Below are 22864 nucleotides of genomic sequence, written 5' to 3'. Positions count from 1 at the left end.
CCTCTGCGCAAGCAGCCGAACTGTTTGCGCTTACCAGAGCCTGTATCCTTGCTGACCGCAAGTCTGTTAATATTTACACAGATTCTAGATATGCTTTTGGAGTGGTTCATGATTTTGGAACTCTCTGGAAACATAGAGGGTTTATTACAACTTCTGGACGACCTTTGCAGCATGTTCGTCTTGTTAACAATCTTCTACAGGCTGTTATGCTCCCCTCTACTATAGCTGTTATGAAGTGAACTGCCCATACCACCGCAGGCGACCCAATCTCCCAAGGAAATGCCCGTGCTGACCAAGCCGCCCGACAAGCAGCTTTATCTCCTATAGTAAAAGTGCTGCAAGCCCCCAATATAGAAAAGGAGCCAGAAAAGAAGAACACGGTTTTAGATCTAATAGCAGGAATAAGGGCTGCACAAGAGAGCGCTCCACAGGCTGAAAAGGACAGTTGAGCGCGCATGGGAGCTAAGGAATCCTCCATTGTTGGACTACTGATGCATCCTGACGGCCAATTCATTTGCCCCAAAGCCCACCTGCATATTCTTGCACTGGCCGCCCATGGGGTCGGCCATGCAGGAAAGGGGGGGATGATACATGCAGTACGACAAGACTGGTACGCACCAGGTTTTCCTGCAGCAGCACAAGATCTAATATCAAGATGCTTGATATGTCTACAAAATAATAGTGCAAAACCTGTAGCCACATATGATCACCTGCCAGTCCCAGACGGACCTTTTAACCAATTACAGATTGATTTTGCACACATGCCAGCTAAACAAGGTTTTAAGTACATGTTGGTAATTGTTGACATGTTCTCCAAATGGGTAGAAGCTTTCCCCACAAGAAAAGATGATGCTAGAACAGATGTCAAATGCCTGATGAAGGATGTCATCCCTAGGTTCGGCATTCCAGGGAACATCAACAGTGATAGAGGCACCCACTTTACTGCAGCAGTAACTGAGAGTGTCAGTAAAGCATTAGGCATTACATGGAAATATCATATCTCATATCAGCCCCAGTCCTCAGGCATGGTGGAACGGATGAATGCTACCCTTAAAACTACTCTGACAAAGATCACGCAGGACACAGGCCTGCCCTGGCCACAGGCCCTACCCTTGGCCTTGTATACAATAAGAAACCAGGTCAACAGAACCACGGGACTCACCCCATTTGAGGTCCTAATGGGAAGACCAATGCCCACGGGGGCAAGACCTCCCAGGTTTCCTGTGAATGTGGCGTTACTCCTGACACAGGAGGCCCTCCTAGACTACGTTAAAGCACTTTGCAAAATGATTACCCGTAACCATGATCTGGTAAAAGAGACCATTCCCTCTCCTAGTGATAACCCAATGCATCCCTTCCAACCTGGGGACTATGTCATGATCAAATCATTGGAAAAGATTTCTCTTGCTCCTAGGTGGAAAGGCCCGTATTTAGTCCTCCTGGTGACCCGGACAGCTGTCAAGGTCGAAGGAAGACCTGAGTGGACGCACGGAACGCGCTGCAAAAGAGCACCATCCCCGGAGAAAACGCCACTCCCGGAAGAACATGATTAAAGGAAAAAGAAGTAAAGGACAACACAAATGGGTTCACAAGATACATTGCAAAAAAGTCTCTTCAGCTTTGGACTCTTAGTTGCGATAACCTACATTGTCATGGTTACCCAGGTCAAAGGATTGAAGGATAATCTTTTCTACCAGGTCCATACCAAATTGCATGGAAATCTGACTGTATGTTACCCCTTGGCCAGATCAGTTGAGGCCCTATTCGTGGCCACCCCTGGTTGGAACCCTCTGAAACTATACACTGCCGAGACATCAGGTCAACCCTGTGAGGGACAGGAGGGCAGATACAGAAGGAGTATGCAGGGAAGATGCGTAGAATTAATAGATCACACTCATCCCAATTGCAGGGGGGTGCAGGGGACAGGGGGGACTAGTTGCTCAAAGAGGGAGGATTTTCCCCTGTGTTTTACGGGACAGGGCTGGGGATGTGCCTATGCCCTCGTCCCTAAGAACGCCACTTGTGTACAGAGACAGTGTGCTCGCCAGCAATGTAAAATACACCGAGGCCGGTTTTCACGTACCTGTGATGAGGAAAGATGTTTTAACGCCACGGCAGGCAGGCAATTTATTTGCGGCCATTGTAATGGAACCCATGTGAGCTCAGACACATGGTCATATCCATTTGATTCACACCAAATGATCGGGTCAAATGGAAGATCAACCGACCCCCGCAACTGGTGGTACATCCAATACACACAGACCAATAACAAAAATATTACATGTTACCGAGCCAAGAGGGGATTCATGTTTCTCCTCAATGGCACTTACACGACGGCAACACCAACTCACCACTCACCGTCCCATGCCCCCGAGAGAGTCACACTCGCAGGAGAATGGCGGCCCGGGCTATCGGTTCAGACTTCTGCGCCGATTGGAAGGATCCAATTACCCTGGGATCATCACTAGGTTACGGATTCCTTAGTGCTCTCTCGCTGGGAGGGTCGGCGGGAGTCGTAGCTGCTAAGAATAGGAATTATCTCATTTGCGGCCTTACTATCCTGGGAAATAGCACGAGAAGGGGTCTGGAAGCCATCAATCGAGAGCTGTCGAATTGCGACTATACACCCAACAGACCCAGCAAGGGGGAGTGTGTACGATCGTGGGTGACAAATGTATTACCAATGTACGGGATGAGTCGTTCAACATCACTGAGGCCATTAACGCCATTAAAGATCAGCTTGATGATTTCAGGCAGGGCCCCAAAGTAGGAGAGGACTGGCTGGACTGGCTGTTAGGCAAGGGGTTGGTGGGAATTTTCAAAACCATTCTCAAGTATCTTCTCCTAGGCCTTGTCTTATTCCTCCATATATATATTGTAATCAGAACTGTCCTGTTCTGCTGCAGGGTCTGCTGTAAGCGCCTTGCACTCAGAACAACGTCACTAGGATTGCCCGACATGGCAGCCCCCATAGCGTCCCAAATGGTTGCAATCCCTATGAAGGAAACCCCTCCTTGGTCTACACTTCCGTTTTACGAGTCTGAGATCCCTTGCTCCGACCCAGCTTGTTATTGCTCCGATATGGAACCCCAGGATCTAAACGACCTCAACGAGTCAGAGCTGTCAGAGGATGACCTTTCCGATTGGCAGTACTCTGAGTACCTGGAATACTACCCTGAGGACTACTACCCTGGGGAGTTCCCCGAGGAGTACCCTCCCGATACCGAACCCCCACCACTGGATAACCCCCCCCAGGCTCTGGCTACATTCCCCCTTTTGCTAATGAGCATGACCTGCTCTTTCGATCTTCTGATTATCCCATGAAGGGGTAGCTGTATAACCTTTTCATATATACTTAAAATGAATTAATGAATGATCAATGTGCTTTATGAAATTATATTATGTTTGTACAATCGATTATGTAACAGTGATGCTTAATTGAGATGGTAAATGTATAAGTGTACCACCTTTTATGTTGTAAACAAGTATTTGAAGCCCCTGCAAAACTTATGCCTTTACAGAGTTCCCGCTGCCCCTTGTGATATAAGCAGGCGACGTATTGAGTGCGACCCCTCCGGGTGTTGAAGGCTGTTTCTAGACAAATAGAGACCATTAAAGGCACCTAGGTGGGATCAAGGGAAGGATTTTTAAAAGGGTTGTTGAAGAGTCAAGAGGGGACTGTGAGAACAGAATTTTAAGAACAGAATTTTATGGGGACATTTAAGCTGAGATTAATCAATCATGTATTGCTCGCTTGGCCTAGCGGCTGGTAGAGCGCGATGGCAGGAAATAAATTATGCTTCAATGACTACTTTAAATACCTCTCCCCTCCACATACGATGATATTGTGTTATCATGGTATGATAAAAGGAGGGATTGTTGGAGAATTTTCTGAGCTTTGCTAATTATTTCTTAACTTTATAAAAATAGAGAAACAGGACGCAGAATGTAGCTAACCTAACCAATGATCAGGAAATGTAGACAGAGCAACTGACCACAATCATCTGGCTTAGGAAGGGACAGAGCTCATGTTGGATTTTGGGGACGTGAAAGCAGAGTGTTCGTTACTGACTCTTCTGTTTTATCATGTTTGTGCAACCTAGCCAGAAGTAACGGCCAAATATAGGACCTGGAGTGTGTACGTTAAATAGGGAACAATAGCTTGTTTTGCTCAAACTAACGCTCTACTGATCTCGGACATTGCAAAGGGCACAGAGCTGCAGGTGGTCTTGTGGTTGTCCTGTGGTTTATGCTTAATTGTGAAACTGCTAGCTCTGCTTCTTTTATACTATATAAGTCCACGGCGATTTGCAATTGGCGGGAGCAGCACTGGACCGCATTTAGGTAAGGTGTGCTACCCCATGATATCATGGAATAAAGTGTTTGATTCTCAACGTCTGAGTCCGGAGAATTTGTTCAACAATTGGGCACAATCCGGATTTTTCTCCAACAGTTATCCAGTCTGACACTAATAATATCTGTAGTTAATCCAGTCTGACACTATTAATATCTGTAGTTAATCCAGTCTGACACTATTAATATCTGTAGTTAATCCAGTCTGACACTAATAATATCTGTGGGTTATCCAGTCTGACACTATTAATATCTGTAGTTAATCCAGTCTGACACTATTAATATCTGTAGTTAATCCAGTCTGACACTATTAATATCTGTAGTTAATCCAGTCTGACACTATTAATATCTGTAGTTAATCCAGTCTGACACTAATAATATCTGTGGGTTATCCAGTCTGACACTAATAATATCTGTAGTTAATCCAGTCTGACACTATTAATATCTGTAGTTAATCCAGGCTGACACTATTAATATCTGTAGTTAATCCAGGCTGACACTAATAATATCTGTGGGTTATCCAGTCTGACACTAATAATATCTGTAGTTAATCCAGTCTGACACTATTAATATCTGTAGTTAATCCAGTCTGACACTATTAATATCTGTAGTTAATCCAGTCTGACACTAATAATATCTGTGGGTTATCCAGTCTGACACTATTAATATCTGTAGTTAATCCAGTCTGACACTAATAATATCTGTGGGTTATCCAGTCTGACACTATTAATATCTGTAGTTAATCCAGTCTGACACTATTAATATCTGTAGTTAATCCAGTCTGACACTAATAATATCTGTGGGTTATCCAGTCTGACACTATTAATATCTGTAGTTAATCCAGTCTGACACTAATAATATCTGTGGGTTATCCAGTCTGACACTATTAATATCTGTAGTTAATCCAGTCTGACACTAATAATATCTGTGGGTTATCCAGTCTGACACTATTAATATCTGTAGTTAATCCAGTCTGACACTATTAATATCTGTAGTTAATCCAGTCTGACACTATTAATATCTGTAGTTAATCCAGTCTGACACTAATAATATCTGTGGGTTATCCAGTCTGACACTATTAATATCTGTAGTTAATCCAGTCTGACACTATTAATATCTGTGGGTTATCCAGTCTGACACTATTAATATCTGTAGTTAATCCAGTCTGACACTATTAATATCTGTGGGTTATCCAGTCTGACACTAATAATATCTGTGGGTTATCCAGTCTGACACTATTAATATCTGTAGAAATCCAGTCTGACACTATTAATATCTATGGGTTATCCAGTCTGACACTAATAATAGCTGTGGGTTATCCAGTCTGACACTGTTAATATCTGTAGTTAATCCAGTCTGACACTATTAATATCTGTAGAAATCCAGTCTGACACTATTAATATCTATGGGTTATCCAGTCTGACACTAATAATATCTGTGGGTTATCCAGTCTGACACTATTAATATCTGTAGTTAATCCAGTCTGACACTATTAATATCTGTAGAAATCCAGTCTGACACTATTAATATCTGTGGGTTATACAGTCTGACACTATTAATATCTGTAGTTAATCCAGTCTGTCACTATTAATATCTGTAGTTAATCCAGTCTGACACTATTAATATCTGTAGTTAATCCAGTCTGACACTGTTAATATCTGTGGCTTATCCAGTCTGACACTATTAATATCTGTAGTTAATACAGTCTGACACTATTAATATCTGTGGGTTATCCAGTCTGACACTAATAATATCTGTAGTTAATACAGTCTGACACTATTAATATCTGTAGTTAATTCAGTCTGACACTATTAATATCTGTAGTTAATACAGTCTGACACTATTAATATCTATGGGTTATCCAGTCTGACACTATTAATATCTGTGGGTTATCCAGTCTGACACTATTAATATCTGTAGTTAATACAGTCTGACACTATTAATATCTATGGGTTATCCAGTCTGACACTATTAATATCTGTGGGTTATCCAGTCTGACACTATTAATATCTGTAGTTAATACAGTCTGACACTATTAATATCTGTAGTTAATTCAGTCTGACACTGTTAATATCCGTGGGTTATCCAGTCTGACACTATTAATATCTGTAGTTAATACAGTCTGACACTATTAATATCTGTAGTTAATACAGTCTGACACTATTAATATCCGTGGGTTATCCAGTCTGACACTGTTAATATCTGTAGTTAATTCAGTCTGACACTGTTAATATCCGTGGGTTATCCAGTCTGACACTATTAATATCTGTAGTTAATACAGTCTGACACTATTAATATCTGTAGTTAATACAGTCTGACACTATTAATATCCGTGGGTTATCCAGTCTGACACTATTAATATCTGTAGTTAATACAGTCTGACACTATTAATATCTGTAGTTAATACAGTCTGACACTATTAATATCCGTGGGTTATCCAGTCTGACACTGTTAATATCTGTGGGTTATCCAGTCTGACACTATTAATATCTGTAGTTAATTCAGTCTGACACTGTTAATATCTGTGGGTTATCCAGTCTGACACTATTAATATCTGTGGGTTATCCAGTCTGACACTATTAATATCTGTGGGTTATCCAGTCTGACACTATTAATATCCGTGGGTTATCCAGTCTGACACTGTTAATATCTGTAGTTAATTCAGTCTGACACTGTTAATATCTGTGGGTTATCCAGTCTGACACTATTAATATCTGTGGGTTATCCAGTCTGACACTATTAATATCTGTGGGTTATCCAGTCTGACACTGTTAATATCCGTGGGTTATCCAGTCTGACACTATTAATATCTGTGGGTTATCCAGTCTGACACTATTAATATCTGTAGTTAATACAGTCTGACACTATTAATATCTGTAGTTAATTCAGTCTGACACTGTTAATATCCGTGGGTTATCCAGTCTGACACTATTAATATCTGTAGTTAATACAGTCTGACACTATTAATATCTGTAGTTAATACAGTCTGACACTATTAATATCCGTGGGTTATCCAGTCTGACACTGTTAATATCTGTAGTTAATTCAGTCTGACACTGTTAATATCCGTGGGTTATCCAGTCTGACACTATTAATATCTGTAGTTAATACAGTCTGACACTATTAATATCTGTAGTTAATACAGTCTGACACTATTAATATCCGTGGGTTATCCAGTCTGACACTATTAATATCTGTAGTTAATACAGTCTGACACTATTAATATCTGTAGTTAATACAGTCTGACACTATTAATATCCGTGGGTTATCCAGTCTGACACTGTTAATATCTGTGGGTTATCCAGTCTGACACTATTAATATCTGTAGTTAATTCAGTCTGACACTGTTAATATCTGTGGGTTATCCAGTCTGACACTATTAATATCTGTGGGTTATCCAGTCTGACACTATTAATATCTGTGGGTTATCCAGTCTGACACTATTAATATCCGTGGGTTATCCAGTCTGACACTGTTAATATCTGTAGTTAATTCAGTCTGACACTGTTAATATCTGTGGGTTATCCAGTCTGACACTATTAATATCTGTGGGTTATCCAGTCTGACACTATTAATATCTGTGGGTTATCCAGTCTGACACTGTTAATATCCGTGGGTTATCCAGTCTGACACTATTAATATCTGTAGTTAATTCAGTCTGACACTGTTAATATCTGTAGTTAATTCAGTCTGACACTGTTAATATCTGTGGGTTATCCAGTCTGACACTATTAATATCTGTGGGTTATCCAGTCTGACACTATTAATATCTGTAGTTAATCCAGTCTGACACTGTTAATATCTGTGGCTTATCCAGTCTGGGTTGAGCACTACCTAGAACTGTACTCCAGGGAGAATGCTGTCACTGAGACTGCCCTCAATGCAGCCCAGCCTCTACCAGTCATGGATGAGCTGGACGAACAGCCAACCAAATCGGAACTCAGTGATGCCATTGATTCTCTAGCCAGTGGAAAAGCCCCTGGGAAGGACAGCATTACCCCTGAAATAATCAAGAGTGCCAAGCCTGCTATACTCTCAGCACTACATGAACTGCTATGCCTGTGCTGGGACGAGGGAGCAGTACCCCAGGACATGCGCGATGCCAACATCATCACCCTCTATAAAAACAAAGGTGACCGCGGTGACTGCACCAACTACCGTGGAATCTCCCTGCTCAGCATAGTGGGGAAAGTCTTTGCTCGAGTCGCTCTGAACAGGCTCCAGAAGCTGGCCGAGCGCGTCTACCCTGAAGCACAGTGTGGCTTTCGTGCAGAGAGATCGACTATTGACATGCTGTTCTCCCTTCGTCAGATACAGGAGAAATGCCGTGAACAACAGATGCCCCTCTACATTGCTTTCATTGATCTCACCAAAGCCTTTGACCTCGTCAGCAGACGTGGTCTCTTCAGACTACTAGACAAGATCGGATGTCCACCAAAGCTACTAAGTATCATCACCTCATTCCATGACAATATGAAAGGCACAATTCAACATGGTGGCTCCTCATCAGAGCCCTTTCCTATCCTGAGTGGTGTGAAACAGGGCTGTGTTCTCGCACCCACACTTTTTGGGATTTTCTTCTCCCTGCTGCTTTCACATGCGTTCAAATCCTCTGAAGAAGGAATTTTCCTCCACACAAGATCAGGGGGCAGGTTGTTCAACCTTGCCCGTCTAAGAGCGAAGTCCAAAGTACGGAAAGTCCTCATCAGAGAACTCCTCTTTGCTGACGATGCTGCTTTAACATCTCACACTGAAGAATGCCTGCAGAGTCTCATCGACAGGTTTGCGTCTGCCTGCAATGAATTTGGCCTAACCATCAGCCTCAAGAAAACGAACATCATGGGGCAGGATGTCAGAAATGCTCCATCCATCAATATTGGCGACCACGCTCTGGAAGTGGTTCAAGAGTTCACCTACCTAGGCTCAACTATCACCAGTAACCTGTCTCTAGATGCAGAAATCAACAAGCGCATGGGTAAGGCTTCCACTGCTATGTCCAGACTGGCCAAGAGAGTGTGGGAAAATGGCGCACTGACACGGAACACAAAAGTCCGAGTGTATCAGGCCTGTGTCCTCAGTACCTTGCTCTACGGCAGCGAGGCCTGGACAACGTATGCCAGCCAAGAGCGACGTCTCAATTCATTCCATCTTCGCTGCCTTCGGAGAATACTTGGCATCAGGTGGCAGGACTATATCTCCAACACAGAAGTCCTTGAAGCGGCCAACACCCCCAGCTTATACACACTACTGAGTCAGCGGCGCTTGAGATGGCTTGGCCATGTGAGCCGCATGGAAGATGGCAGGATCCCCAAAGACACATTGTACAGCGAGCTCGCCACTGGTATCAGACCCACCGGCCGTCCATGTCTCCGTTATAAAGACGTCTGCAAACGTGACATGAAATCGTGTGACATTGATCACAAGTCGTGGGAGTCAGTTGCCAGCATTCGCCAGAGCTGGCGGGCAGCCATAAAGACAGGGCTAAATTGTGGCGAGTCGAAGAGACTTAGTAGTTGGCAGGAAAAAAGACAGAGGCGCAAGGGGAGAGCCAACTGTGCAACAGCCCCAACAAACAAATTTCTCTGCAGCACCTGTGGAAGAGCCTGTCACTCCAGAATTGGCCTTTATAGCCACTCCAGGCGCTGCTTCACAAACCACTGACCACCTCCAGGCGCGTATCCATTGTCTCTCGAGATAAGGAGGCCCAAAAGAAAGTGACCAGAACAACATGCAGTACTCCAACTGTAGTCTAACTAGTGTTTTATACAGCACACAGCATGTGGGAAGATGGTAGCGTAGTGGTAATGTCACAGATCTAGTAATCCAAGGTCCCACATGACAAACTGGTCATGAAAATAAAAGCCCATGGGATCCAAGGCAACGTGGAAAGTTGGATCCAAAATTGGCTCAGAGACAAGAAGCAAAGGGTGTTTTTGTGACTGGAAGGCTGTTTCCAGTGGTGTTCTGCAGGGCAGAATTGTAAATTCTGGGTGGTACTTCTGTCATTCAACATCATAGCCCAGGCTAATTGTCCTGGGGGCACAGGTTCAAACTCCACCATGACAGCTGGTGGAATTTAAATTCAATTAATTAATAAAAATCTGGAATTGAAAGCTAGTCTCAGTAATTGTGCCATGAAACTATCGTCTGTAGAAAAAACCCATCTGATTCACTAATGTCCTTTAGGGGAGGAAAGCTGCCGTTCTTACCTGGTCTGGCCTACATGTGATTCCAGACACACCGCAATGTGGTTGACTCTTAACTGCCCTCTGAAATAGCCTAGCAAACCACTCAACTGAATTCAAGATGGCTCACCACCAACTTCTCAAGGGCAATTAGGGATGGGCAACAAATTCTGGCCCTGCCAGCGACACCTACAACCCTGCCAACTCTTCTATTCTATGCCGCAGCTAATAAAGGCAAGTATCCCATATGCCTTCTTGATCACCTTATCTCCCTGTCCAGCCAACCTCAGGGACCTGTGGACATGCACTCCAATGTCCCTCGGCTCCTCTACACTTCGCCGTATGCTACCATTTATTGTGTATCCCCTTGCTTGTTAGCCTTCCCCAAATGCATTACCTCTTGGCATCAGGTGGCAGGACTATATCTCCAACACAGAAGTCCTTGAAGCGGCCAACACCCCCAGCTTATACACACTACTGAGTCAGCAGCGCTTGAGATGGCTTGGCCATGTGAGCCGCATGGAAGATGGCAGGATCCCCAAAGACACATTGTACAGCGAGCTCGCCACTGGTATCAGACCCACCGGCCGTCCATGTCTCCGTTATAAAGACGTCTGCAAACGCGACATGAAATCGTGTGACATTGATCACAAGTCGTGGGAGTCAGTTGCCAGCATTCGCCAGAGCTGGCGGGCAGCCATAAAGACAGGGCTAAATTGTGGCGAGTCGAAGAGACTTAGTAGTTGGCAGGAAAAAAGACAGAGGCGCAAGGGGAGAGCCAACTGTGCAACAGCCCCAACAAACAAATTTCTCTGCAGCACCTGTGGAAGAGCCTGTCACTCCAGAATTGGCCTTTATAGCCAATTAATCTTTATAGCCAATGGTTATCCAGTCTGACACTATTAATATCTGTAGTTAATCCAGTCTGACACTGTTAATATCTGTGGGTTTCCCAGTCTGACACTATTAATATCTATGGGTTATCCAGTCTGACACTATTAATATCTGTGGGTTATCCAGTCTGACACTGTTAATATCTGTGGGTTATCCAGACTGTCACTATTAATATCTGTGGGGTATCCAGACTGTCACTATTAATATCTGTGGGTTATCCAGACTGTCACTATTAATATCTGTGGGTGTACTTACCCCACATGGACTGCAGAGGTTCAAGAAGGCAGCTCACCACCACCTTCTCAAGGGCAATTAGGGATGGGCAATAAATGCTGTCCTAGCCAGTGACTCCCACATCCCACAAATTAATTTATTTTTTTAAATCGGTGCGGTGGGGTTTCCTGTACGGGCTGCTCCTGCACACTCTCCACTTCCTCCCCCTCGTCAGCCGGCCGGACACACCCTGGCGGTCTGTGTTGCCATCTGGTGGCAAGGGGTAACCCCGGTGGAGGTCTCTCTGCGTAGCAGTCCTCCCCCTTTACATCAGGGACCTGGGATGGAGGGTGTTGCAGAGGGCAGTGCCGTGCAATAGACTTTTAAGTAGGTTCACAGACTCCCTGGCCGCCTGTAATTTCTGCAGCCTGGATCAGTCCGTGTTCAATGTACATACGGAGTGTGCGAGGTTGCAGCCCCTCTTTGCGTATTTAAAGGGGCTGCTCCTCAAGTTTTGGCTGCATTTCAGCCCCACGCTCCTGATCTTTGGGCACCCGGTGCGGAGGGGCGTGGGCCGGGACGAGGATCTCCTCGTCGGTCTGCTCCTGGGCCTGGCCAAGGTGGCAATTCACAGGTCCAGGCTGTCGGGGGGGGAACGTCCTCCCCGAATGCCTGCCCCTCTTCCGCAGTTACCTTCGCGCCCGGGTGTCCCTGGAGAGGGAGCATGCGGTGTCCGCCGGTACGCTTGAGGCCTTCCGCAACCGGTGGGCACCGCAGGGACTGGAGTGCATTGTCGACGCCGAGAATGGCATTTTAATTTGAGTTTTTGGTTTATTTATTAGATTTTAATAAAGTTATTTTAAAAATGTATATAAAGGGGGCCTGAGGAATAAAGGCCCCCTTGACATAACTAACATAAAAGGGGCCTGGGGTATAAAGGCCACCTTAACAAAAAAAGGGGGTTAGATACAAAGTAAAGCTCCCTCTACACTGTCCCCATCAAACACTCCCAGGACAGGTACAGCACGGGGTTAGATACGGAGTAAAGCTCCCTCTACACTGTCCCCATCAAACACTCCCAGGACAGGTACAGCACGGGGTTAGATACAGAGTCAAGCTCCCTCTACACTGTCCCCATCAAACACTCCCAGGACAGGTACAGCACGGGGTTAGATAAGGAGTAAAGCTCCCTCTACACTGTCCCCATCAAACACTCCCAGGACAGGTACAGCACGGGGGTAAGATACAGAGTAAAGCTCCCTCGACACTGTCCCCATCATTCCCCCTCCACTCAGTATTATCTGGTCATTCATCTTATTGCTGTTTGTGGGATCTTTGTGGGTCATGCGAAGCAGGCCCGAAAGAGGAGTTGAGGCCTGGGACAGATCAGCCATGATCTTATTGAATGGTGGGGCAGGCTTGAGGGGCTGAATGGCCTACTGCTGCTCCTATTTCTTATCTTCTTATCATGCTGTGCACAAATCAGCAGAGCCCTTTCCTACATTACGACAGTGACGACACTTAAAAAGTAATTTATTTACACTTTAGAAGTTGCTGACAGGTGTGATAAGGGACTGTAAAGTGTAACAGTCTTTCTATAGAGGAGCAGGGAATAACGGGAATGTAACAAACAAAAGTGAGAGAGGGCAGCGCGTGGTCTGTGTTCCCGTTAATTAATCGTTGAAGCACAAGTCCCAGGACTCAGACCACTCAGTGTGCAACAATCTCGCACACTCACTTGCTCTGAGAGACAGACTGGTTTTTCTGGCCTGACCTGACACGCCCTGACGAGCTGTGACTCAGCAATCAGTCAGTAGCACGGAGGTTACATTCGGTGTTGAGAATCATTTGAACAGTGAAAACTTGTCTTCTGTAAGAGATTGCAGATGAGCTGTGACAGGGATGGGATCAGGTGACGTCTTGGAGCTGGAAACGGACGGTCTTTAGTGACTGCGAGATATATGGTCGGAAGCTCAACCCGGGGTCAAATATGACACCAAGGTTGCAAAGTCTTGAGAGTTTGAGGCATTCTGGGGCAGGTAAAGTCATGTGTTACTGAGGCTTTACCAGGGCAATTGTCCAGTTAGATCCCTGTTTCTGGTTTGGTACTAGAAGCAGCTACACTCCATCACCGAGTTAACACTACCGATGGGAGATGCAGCCTGTAGAATATGGTACGGGCTCACTGTGGAACATAGGAACAGGACAAGGCCATTCAGCCCTTCCAGCCTGCACTGCCATTCAACTAGATCATGGCTGAACTGTATCTCAACTCCATCCATCCATTTTCAACTGACGCCCAGCCTTTGGGAAAAGTGTTCCCGATTTCCACTCCCCTTTGTGTGAAGAAGTGTTTCCTGACATCACCCCTGAACAGCCTGGCTTGAATTTTAAGGTAATTCCCCCTTGTTCGAAAAGTTAGCAACTTCAATAAAAAAAATTGCAAAAACACTCCAAACTGCTCAAAGAGGCTTTTTTGCGTGTTACCTTTTGAAGGTCTCGTCCGGGTTTCTCTCACACTCGCTGGGTTCCAGTGCCGCGTGCACCGACACCTCCCGCAGTTTCTCACAGTAACCATGTAACAACTGGCACCTCTTAATCTGCCTCACCAGGCTCAGGATGAAGGCACTGACCGACAGTGTCCGCACATCCTGAGCCTGACAGAAGTGGTGCCCCACAGCTCTGATGGACAGGTCAAACCTCTGGCCATGCTCGGACACAGGCCACAGCACCTCGCTGCACAGGGCAGTCTTTCCGCTGCCCGGACCCCCAGTGACCAGGACGCCACTGCTACGGCTGCTTGGGCAGGAGTCCAGGCAGTGTTGCAGCTTGCGCAAGGCCCATTCCCGACAGTAGAATCGCTTCCCTTGTAGCAGGCTCTGAGTCATCTCTTAATCCTTTCCACGTTCCCAGTGCTGTAGCTCATGCATGCTGGACTCTGCAACGGGTGTGGCTGTGCCTGTGACCAGTGATTGGAGTAGGAATTCCCTGCGTCTGGCTGGCTCACAGCTGCAGTTTACGCATGTCACTGCATGTGGGAATCTGCAGAGAGAGAGATAGAAAGGAGCACACAAGTCAGAGAGAAAAGTGCTTGAATTTATATAGCACCTGTCACATCCTCAGACGTTCCAAAGCACTTCTCAGCCAATAAAGTCCTTTGCAGTGCAGTGACTGTTGTAATGTAGGCAACACAGCAGCCAATTTGCACACAAGATCCCATGAACAGCAATGTGATAATGACCTGATAATCCGTTTTTCTGAACATTGCTTGAGGGATCAGTATTTGTCAGAGATCAGAATACTGAGGGGAGAACTCTCTCCCCCCCAACCATCCCCCACACTTTTCCTGTAATAGTGGCCATGGGCTATTTTACATCCACCTGAGGGGGCAGACGGGGCCTCGGTTTAACAGCTCATCGGAAAAGACAGCACCTCTGCCAGTGCAGCACTCACTCAGTACTGACCCTCCGATAGTGCAGCACTCCCTCAGTACTGACCCTCTGACAGTGCAGCACTCCCTCAGTACTGACCCTCCGACAGTGCAGCACTCCCTCAGTACCGACCCTCCGACAGTGCAGCACTCCCTCAGTACTGACCCTCCGATAGTGCAGCACTCCCTCAGTACTGACCCTCTGACAGTGCAGCACTCCCTCAGTACTGACCCTCCGATAGTGCAGCACTCCCTCAGTACTGACCCTCTGACAGTGCAGCACTCACTCAGTACTGACCCTCCGATAGTGCAGCACTCCCTCAGTACTGACCCTCTGACAGTGCAGCACTCCCTCAGTACTGACCCTCCGACAGTGCAGCACTCCCTCAGTACCGACCCTCCGACAGTGCAGCACTCCCTCAGTACCGACCCTCTGACAGTGTAGCACTCCCTCAGTACTGACCCTCTGACAGTGCAGCACTCCCTCAGTACTGACCATCCGACAGTGCAGCACTCCCTCAGTACTGACCCTCTGACAGTGCAGCACTCCCTCAGTACTGACCCTCCGACAGTGCAGCACTCCCTCAGTACCGACCCTCCGACAGTGCAGCACTCCCTCAGTACTGACCCTCCGATAGTGCAGCACTCCCTCAGTACTGACCCTCTGACAGTGCAGCACTCCCTCAGTACTGACCCTCCGATAGTGCAGCACTCCCTCAGTACTGACCCTCTGACAGTGCAGCACTCACTCAGTACTGACCCTCTGACAGTGCAGCACTCCCTCAGTACTGACCCTCCGACAGTGCAGCACTCCCTCAGTACCGACCCTCCGACAGTGCAGCACTCCCTCAGTACCGACCCTCTGACAGTGTAGCACTCCCTCAGTACTGACCCTCTGACAGTGCAGCACTCCCTCAGTACTGACCATCCGACAGTGCAGCACTCCCTCAGTACTGACCCTCTGACAGTGCAGCGCTCCCTTAGTACTGACCCTCCGACAGTGCAGCACTCCCTCAGTACTGACCCTCCGACAGTGCAGCGCTCCCTCAGTACTGACCCTCTGACAGTGCTGCAGAAGGGAAGGGGGAGAGTGTGGGAATCAGTCAGTGATCCTGCTCCTACTCCTGATTGTACTGCGGCTAATACAAGACTATGGAAATACTCCAGCCGTAAAGGGTTACTGTTTATTATTGCCACTCCCAGGATTACTCAGACTGAGTCACTGCATTGGAGGATAGACTCTATGAAAATTACCTACAATAACACAAGTCGCCTCTCAATGAACAGATGACACTCATTCGCTTAAATTGCAGTTCGATAACTGTAGCCTTATATATCGATGCTCAGTTTGGGTTCCGCCAGGGCCACTCAGCTCCTGACCTCATTACAGCCTTGGTTCAAACATGGACAAAAGAGCTGAACTCAAGAGGTGAGGTGAGAGTGACTGCCCTTGACATCAAGCATTTCTCCGAGTGTGGCATCAAGTAGCCCTAATAAAACTGAAGTCATTGGGAATCAGGGGAAAACTCTCCACTCGTTGGAGTTATACCTAGCACAAGTTCCCCACCAAACCACACACCAATGTGACTTGGAACTATATCACCGTTCCTTCACTGTCGCTGGGTCAAAATCCTGGAACTCCCTTCCTAACAGCACTGTGGGTCTACCTACCCCAAATGGACTGCAGTGTTTCAAGAAGGCAGCTCACCACCACCTTCTCAAGGGTAATTAGGACTGGGCAATAAATGCTGGCCTGGCCAGTGAATGAGAGAATGAAAAAAAATTCCCCTGCTTCCCCAGTGCCCTCTAGATCTCTCCTGCCTCATGTTCACACTCTCTCCTATTACCCTGTCCTACAATACTGTAAAATATTTCCATAGGCACAAGTCCTTCAAATGAGAAAGTGTTCATGTTCGACACAGCTGAAGAGACAGAGCCCAGAACCCTTACCAGGAGGGCAATGCAGAACAGTATAAAAATAGGATCAGGAGTAGACCACTCGGCCCCTCTAGCCTACTCCAACATTCAATATGATCAGAGCTGATCCTCTACATTAACTTTTATTCTAAAAACAGATGATGAAAGGTCACTGACCCGAGATGTTTGTCGGGATTTTATCTGAGCGACAGGGGTCTCGACATCTGGAAAAAGCGATGATGAGATACCCACGTCACCCTTTCTGTGGGAGGCCCGCCGAATCTGGCACCAATTAGGCACTTAAGTGGATAGTGGTGGGCCTTCCGTGGGATCAAGGACACCGGCAACGGAAGTCCTGCCCAGTCAGAGGAGGGCAGCTCTTTCACAGAGTAGCAACACCACCACCTTCTCAAGGGCAATTAGGGATGGGCAATAAATGCTGGCCTGGCCAGTGACACCCACATCCCATGAATGAATAAATTTTTTTTAAATCACAGCAGAGTTGGCAGCTGCTGCTGGAGAAGTAACTACCTGAGGCAAAGGACAGGCACCGGACCCAGGCCACAGGTAGGTCAGGGAGGGAAGAGTCTCGCAGGGTGGCAGTCGCGGGCAGGGGGGGGGTGAGAGTCAGTAGCACAAGCAGGGAATGGCTCTCAGCGAGCCCCCCCTTCCTGATGCCGGATCACTCGTTCAGGCCTTTAAAACAGGGCCCCCGCCCGCCCCCCCGCTCTCCCCTCCCCTCCCCCCCCCCCGCAGCCCACATAGTTTTCCGTTCTGTGCTTCCCATGACAGGGCCGTCTGCCGCACGACTAATTGCGGCTGCGGTGGGTGAGGCCCTTAATTGGTCATTAACTGCCCACGCAGGGCCTCAATTAGCAGCGGACTGAGAAGGCCATTCACAGGCCTTCCTGCCCCAGATTTAATTCTGGTGGAGGCAGGAATGTGGCCTCCCCCACTACCCAACATCCCACCTGAATTTATTCTCTCCTCACCTCCAAACCTGCTGTGGGAAAGAGTATAAAATTCCCCATGTTAACCCTGTTTCTCTCTCCACAGATGCTGCCTGACCTGCTGAGTGTTTCCAGCGTTTTCTGTTTCTATTTCAGATTTCCAGCATCTGCAGTACTTTGCTTTTGTATCAACTGCACTTTCCCTCAATTCCCTGAGTCCAAAAATCCAATCGATCTCAGTCTTGAATATACTCAATGATGGAGTATCCAAAACCCTCTGAGTGAAGAAGTTTCTCCTCATCTCAGTCCTCAATGATCACTCACTTACCCTGAGACTGTGCCCCTGCATCTAGATTCCCCAAGCAGCGGAAACAACCTCTCAGTGTCTACCCTCTCAAGCCCCTTCAGAATCTTATCTGTTTCAATAAGATCTCCAGAAAGTACAGGCCAATTCTACTCAATCTCTCAAAGAACAGGCCATTCGGCCCTCCAAGCCTCCGCCGATCTTGATGCCTGCCTAAACTAAAACCTTCTGCACTTCCGGGGACTGAATCCCTCTATTCCCATCCTATTCATGTATTTGTCAAGATGCCTCTTAAACGTCGCTATCGTACCTGCTTCCACCACCTCCCCCGGCAGCAAGTTCCAGGCACTCACCACCCTCAGTGTAAAGAACTTGCCTCACACATCCCCTCTAAACTTTGCCCCTCGCACCTTAAACCTATGTCCCCTAATAACTAACTCTTCCACCCTGGGAAAAAGCTTCTGACTATCCACTCTGTCCATGCTGCTCATAACTTTGTAAATCTCTATCAGGTCGCCCCTCCACCTCCGTCGTTCCAGTGAAAACAAACAGAGTTTATCCAACCTCTCCTCATAGCTAATACCCTCCAGACCAGGCAACATCCTGGTAAACCTCTTCTGTACCCACTCCAAAGCCTCCACATCCTTCTGGTAGTGTGACGACCAGAATTGCACGCAATATTCTAAGTGTGGCCTAACTAAAGTTCTGTACAGCTGCAGCATAACTTGCCAATTTTTATACTCTATGCCCCGACCGATGAAGGCAAGCATGCCGTATGCCTTCTTGACTACCTTATCCACCTGCGTTGCCACTTTCAGTGACCTGTGGACCTGTACGCCCAGATCTCTCTGCCTGTCAATACTCCTAAGGGTTCTGCCATTTACTGTATACTTCCCACCTGCAATAGATCTTCCAAAATGCATTACCTCACATTTGTCCGGATTAAACTCCATCTGCCATTTCTCTGCCCAAGTCTCCAACCGATCTATATCCTGCTGTATCCTCTGACAATCCTCATCACTATCCGCAACTCCACCAACCTTTGTGTCGTCTGCAAACTTACTAATCAGACCTGCTACATTTTCCTCCAAATCATTGATATATACTACAAACAGCAAAGGTCCCAGCACTGATCCCTGCGGAACACCACTAGTCACATCCCTCCATTCAGAAAAGCACCCTTCCACTGCTACCCTCTGATCCCGTGTGACTTCACCTTTTGTACCAGTCTGCCATGAGGGACCTTGTCAATGGCTTTACTGAAGTCCAAATAGGTAACATCCACCGCTCTTCCCTCATCAATAGAAATGCAAGTCTTTCTTTCTTTAAAGATACTTTTCTTTTTAAGCTTGATTTTACCCCTTTCTTCTGAAAGATCTGACTCTCACTGGGGTACGGGTCCCACACTCACTGACTCTCCTGCTCGGAAATACAGTAAACAGTTAGGAGGATAGGACACTTCAGGAGGACATAGACTGGTGAAGTGGGCAGACACATGGCAGATGAAATTTAATGCAGTGAAGTGTGAAATTATACATTTTCAAAGAATGAGGAGAGGCAATATAAACTAATTGTTCCAATTTTAAGGAGGTGCAGGAACTGAGAGAACTGGGGGTGTATGTACACAAATCTTTGAAGGGGCAGGACAAGTTGAGAAGGCTGTGAAAAAAACATATGGGATCCTTGGCTTTATTAATAGATGATTAGAATATAAAAGCCAGGAGGTTATATTAAACCTTTATAAAACAGAGATTCTGGGCACCAATTCTGAGAGACTGCAGAAGCTGGGGCTGTTCTTCTTGGAGCAGGGAGGAAAATCATATTCCTGGGAGTGTTTGATGGGGACAGTGTAGAGGGAGCTTTACTCTGTATCTAACCCCATGCTGTACCTGTCCTGGGAGTGTTTGATGGGACAGTGAAGAGGGAGCTTTACTCTGTATCTAACCCCGTGCTGTACCTGTCCTGGGAGTGTTTGATGGGGACAGTGTAGAGGGAGCTTTACTCTGTATCTAACCCCATGCTGTACCTGTCCTGGGAGTGTTTGATGGGACAGTGTAGAGGGAGCTTTACTCTGTATCTAACCCCATGCTGTACCTGTCCTGTGGATTGTTCAAGAAGAATATTAGGGCTTACTGAGCGCGGAGTTTGGAAAGGATGAAGATATTGTAGATTCTAAACACACATAATGGAACTGAGTGATTGTTTAAGCTGGTAGATGGACTTTTGATACTACAATAACAGAGGGACACAATGCTGTATTCAGTACACCAAAATACAGGCCCTGACACCTCTCTCAGTCCAACTCCAGGTCTCTCTGAGTTCCGAGAGAGGATTCACACTCGAAGTATCACCATGGTGTTGCCTGACCTGCTGAGACTTTCCAGCAATTCCTGTTTCTGAGTCCTGACTTCTAATTCCTGCACTTTCAACTAGCTCTGAGTGAGGAATCAGCTGAATGCTTTGTGCATGAATACCTTGTGACAAACTCTCCTCGTAGTATCCCAGGTTACAAACCCCATGCCAACAAAGATCAATGCCCAGTGTAACCAACCCCCTGCCCTAACTGCCCCTCACACAGAGGGCTGGGTGGTCCCACAGCATGAACTGTGCGCTGTGGAATGAGGAATCACTCGGGTGTGCGAGTTTGTCTCCATTTATAAGTGAGCAGCCAGCGCTGGGGCTACTTTCAGTTTGCAGAGAGTTGGATTGAAAAATTCGCCTCCAGAGATTAAAACAATGAATCATATCAAACTTTACAGGCAGCAACCAGCTACCTGCTGATTTACCTGCACACGTAGTGCTGGGTGAGAGGCCTGGCCGATAAATAAAGACAACAGTTCACATCAAACGCAGCCTTACCCTGTGTTAAATCCATGCACTCTCCAGGCTCCGAGCAGGAGCTACCTCCATGCAAACAGTTACAGCTAATAACAGGAAGAGCAGTTCCCGCAGATCACTGTCACAGTTCACACTCGCTCACTGACTTCCCTATTAAACCAATTTTCCTTTTAAAAAAAAATTCCTCTGGTGCCGGTGGGTTTGGCGAGCCTGCAGGAAATGACGGCACAGGCAACAACAATCTCTCTCTCTCTCATTCATCCCAAAACATTCCTGCCATCTGAAGTCTGCTTAATCTGGGAGGGACAGAGGGTTAACCCTATCAGTTCCACAGAGACAGCAGTTCAAACTCCCACTGGCCCCATACCACCACATTCTCACAGGATTGTGCCTCTCCCTCCCACAGTTTAACCCTCTCACTGGAAGAATTTAATCTCCTCACTCTTGCAGATTTAACTCTGTCACTTTTGCATGGATAGAGAATTAACCCTCTGACTCCCGCAGGGTTAACCCTCACACTCTCAGCTTGTGGAGGTGGAGAAAAGGGTGGGACACTGTATCAGTGTATTGGAGTCGAACGTGCAAAACATGAATGGTCACTGCATGTCCACGGTCTCCCTACAATAACAGGGATATGGGGTAAAGGCGGGTATATAGAGTTAGGCCAAATAATAATCATGATCTCACTGAACGCGAACAGGCTCAAGGGGACAATGGCCTCCTCCTGTTCTAATGTTCCTAACAGGGCTCTGAGTGAGGAGCTCAGAATCAAAATATTATTGGTCATTACAGTAATAGTGATGACACTAGACTGTGCAACAGCCCCGACAAACAAATTTCTCTGCAGCACCTGTGGAAGAGCCTGTCACTCTAGAATTGGGCTTTATAGCCACTCCAGGCGCTGCTCCACACACCACTGACCACCTCCAGGCGCTTACCCATTGTCTCGCGAGATAAGGAGGCCAAAGAAGAAGAAGATGACACTGGACTAATTCCCAGAAGAGCACATTGTGAAAATGAATTCAATAAGTCCAGTTACAGTCAAGAAATCTGTGCACCAAAGTAAGTAAACTGGCCGCCAATGATGCCATATTGTTGTACACTAATGTCTGTCAGGGAACACAGGAACAGGAGCCGACCATTCAGCCCCTCAAGCCTGTCCCACCATTCGATGGCTGATCTGTGACCTAACTCCATATTCCCACCTTTGCCCCATATTCCTTAATACCTTTGGTTAACAAAATCTATCAATCTCAGATCCAGGATCAATTGCCTTTTGCGGTGAGTTCCAAACTTCTACCAGCCTGTGTGTGCAGAAGTTTTTCTTCATTTCACTCCTGAAAGGTCTGCCTCTAATTTTTTAGACTCTGTCTGCTAGTCCAAGACTCCTCAGCCAATGGAAATAGCTTCTCTCTATTTACTCTATCTGTTCCTCTTAAAGTCTTGGAAACTTTAATCATAAATCCCCTTAACTTTTTAATCTCCAGGGAACACAATACCAGTTTGTGTAATCTCTCCTCGTAATTTAACCCTTGGAGTCCAGGGATCATTCTGGTAAATCTACACTGCACTCTATCCAAGGCCAATATATCCTTCCTGAGGTGTGAGGCCCAGAACTGCTCACAGTAACTCCAGGTGTGGTCTAACCAGAGCTTTGTAAAGCTGAAGCATGACTTCTACCCCCTTGTATTCTAGTCCTCCAGATAAAAAGGCCAGAATTCTATTAGCCTTTCTCATTATTTTCTGGACCTGTTCATGACATTTGAATGATCTGTGTGCC

The 22864-nt window shown here is 46.5% G+C and overlaps 1 protein-coding gene across 2 annotated transcripts in view; it reads right to left on the bottom strand.

Moving 5' to 3' along the window:
- The window catches only part of ankrd50l (ankyrin repeat domain 50-like), a 65138-nt gene that overhangs the window by 38428 nt on the left and 3846 nt on the right, over nt 1-22864 (bottom strand). The window contains exons 1-2 of one of the 2 annotated variants that reach the window (XM_068032979.1): nt 21106-21207; nt 14133-14687 (exon numbers count right to left, since the gene is read on the bottom strand). In XM_068032979.1, coding sequence (XP_067889080.1) covers nt 14133-14533 — 401 coding nt within the window. In that variant the 5' untranslated portion in view covers nt 14534-14687; nt 21106-21207. Of the gene's footprint in view, nt 1-14132; nt 14688-21105; nt 21208-22864 lie in introns of those variants that run through there. The other variant, XM_068032978.1, reaches the window with a different exon arrangement.

Source organism: Heterodontus francisci, chromosome 6 (genome assembly GCF_036365525.1).
Source record: "Heterodontus francisci isolate sHetFra1 chromosome 6, sHetFra1.hap1, whole genome shotgun sequence".
Lineage (NCBI taxonomy): Eukaryota > Metazoa > Chordata > Chondrichthyes > Heterodontiformes > Heterodontidae > Heterodontus > Heterodontus francisci.
This window is presented reverse-complemented; position numbering and strand designations above follow the sequence as displayed.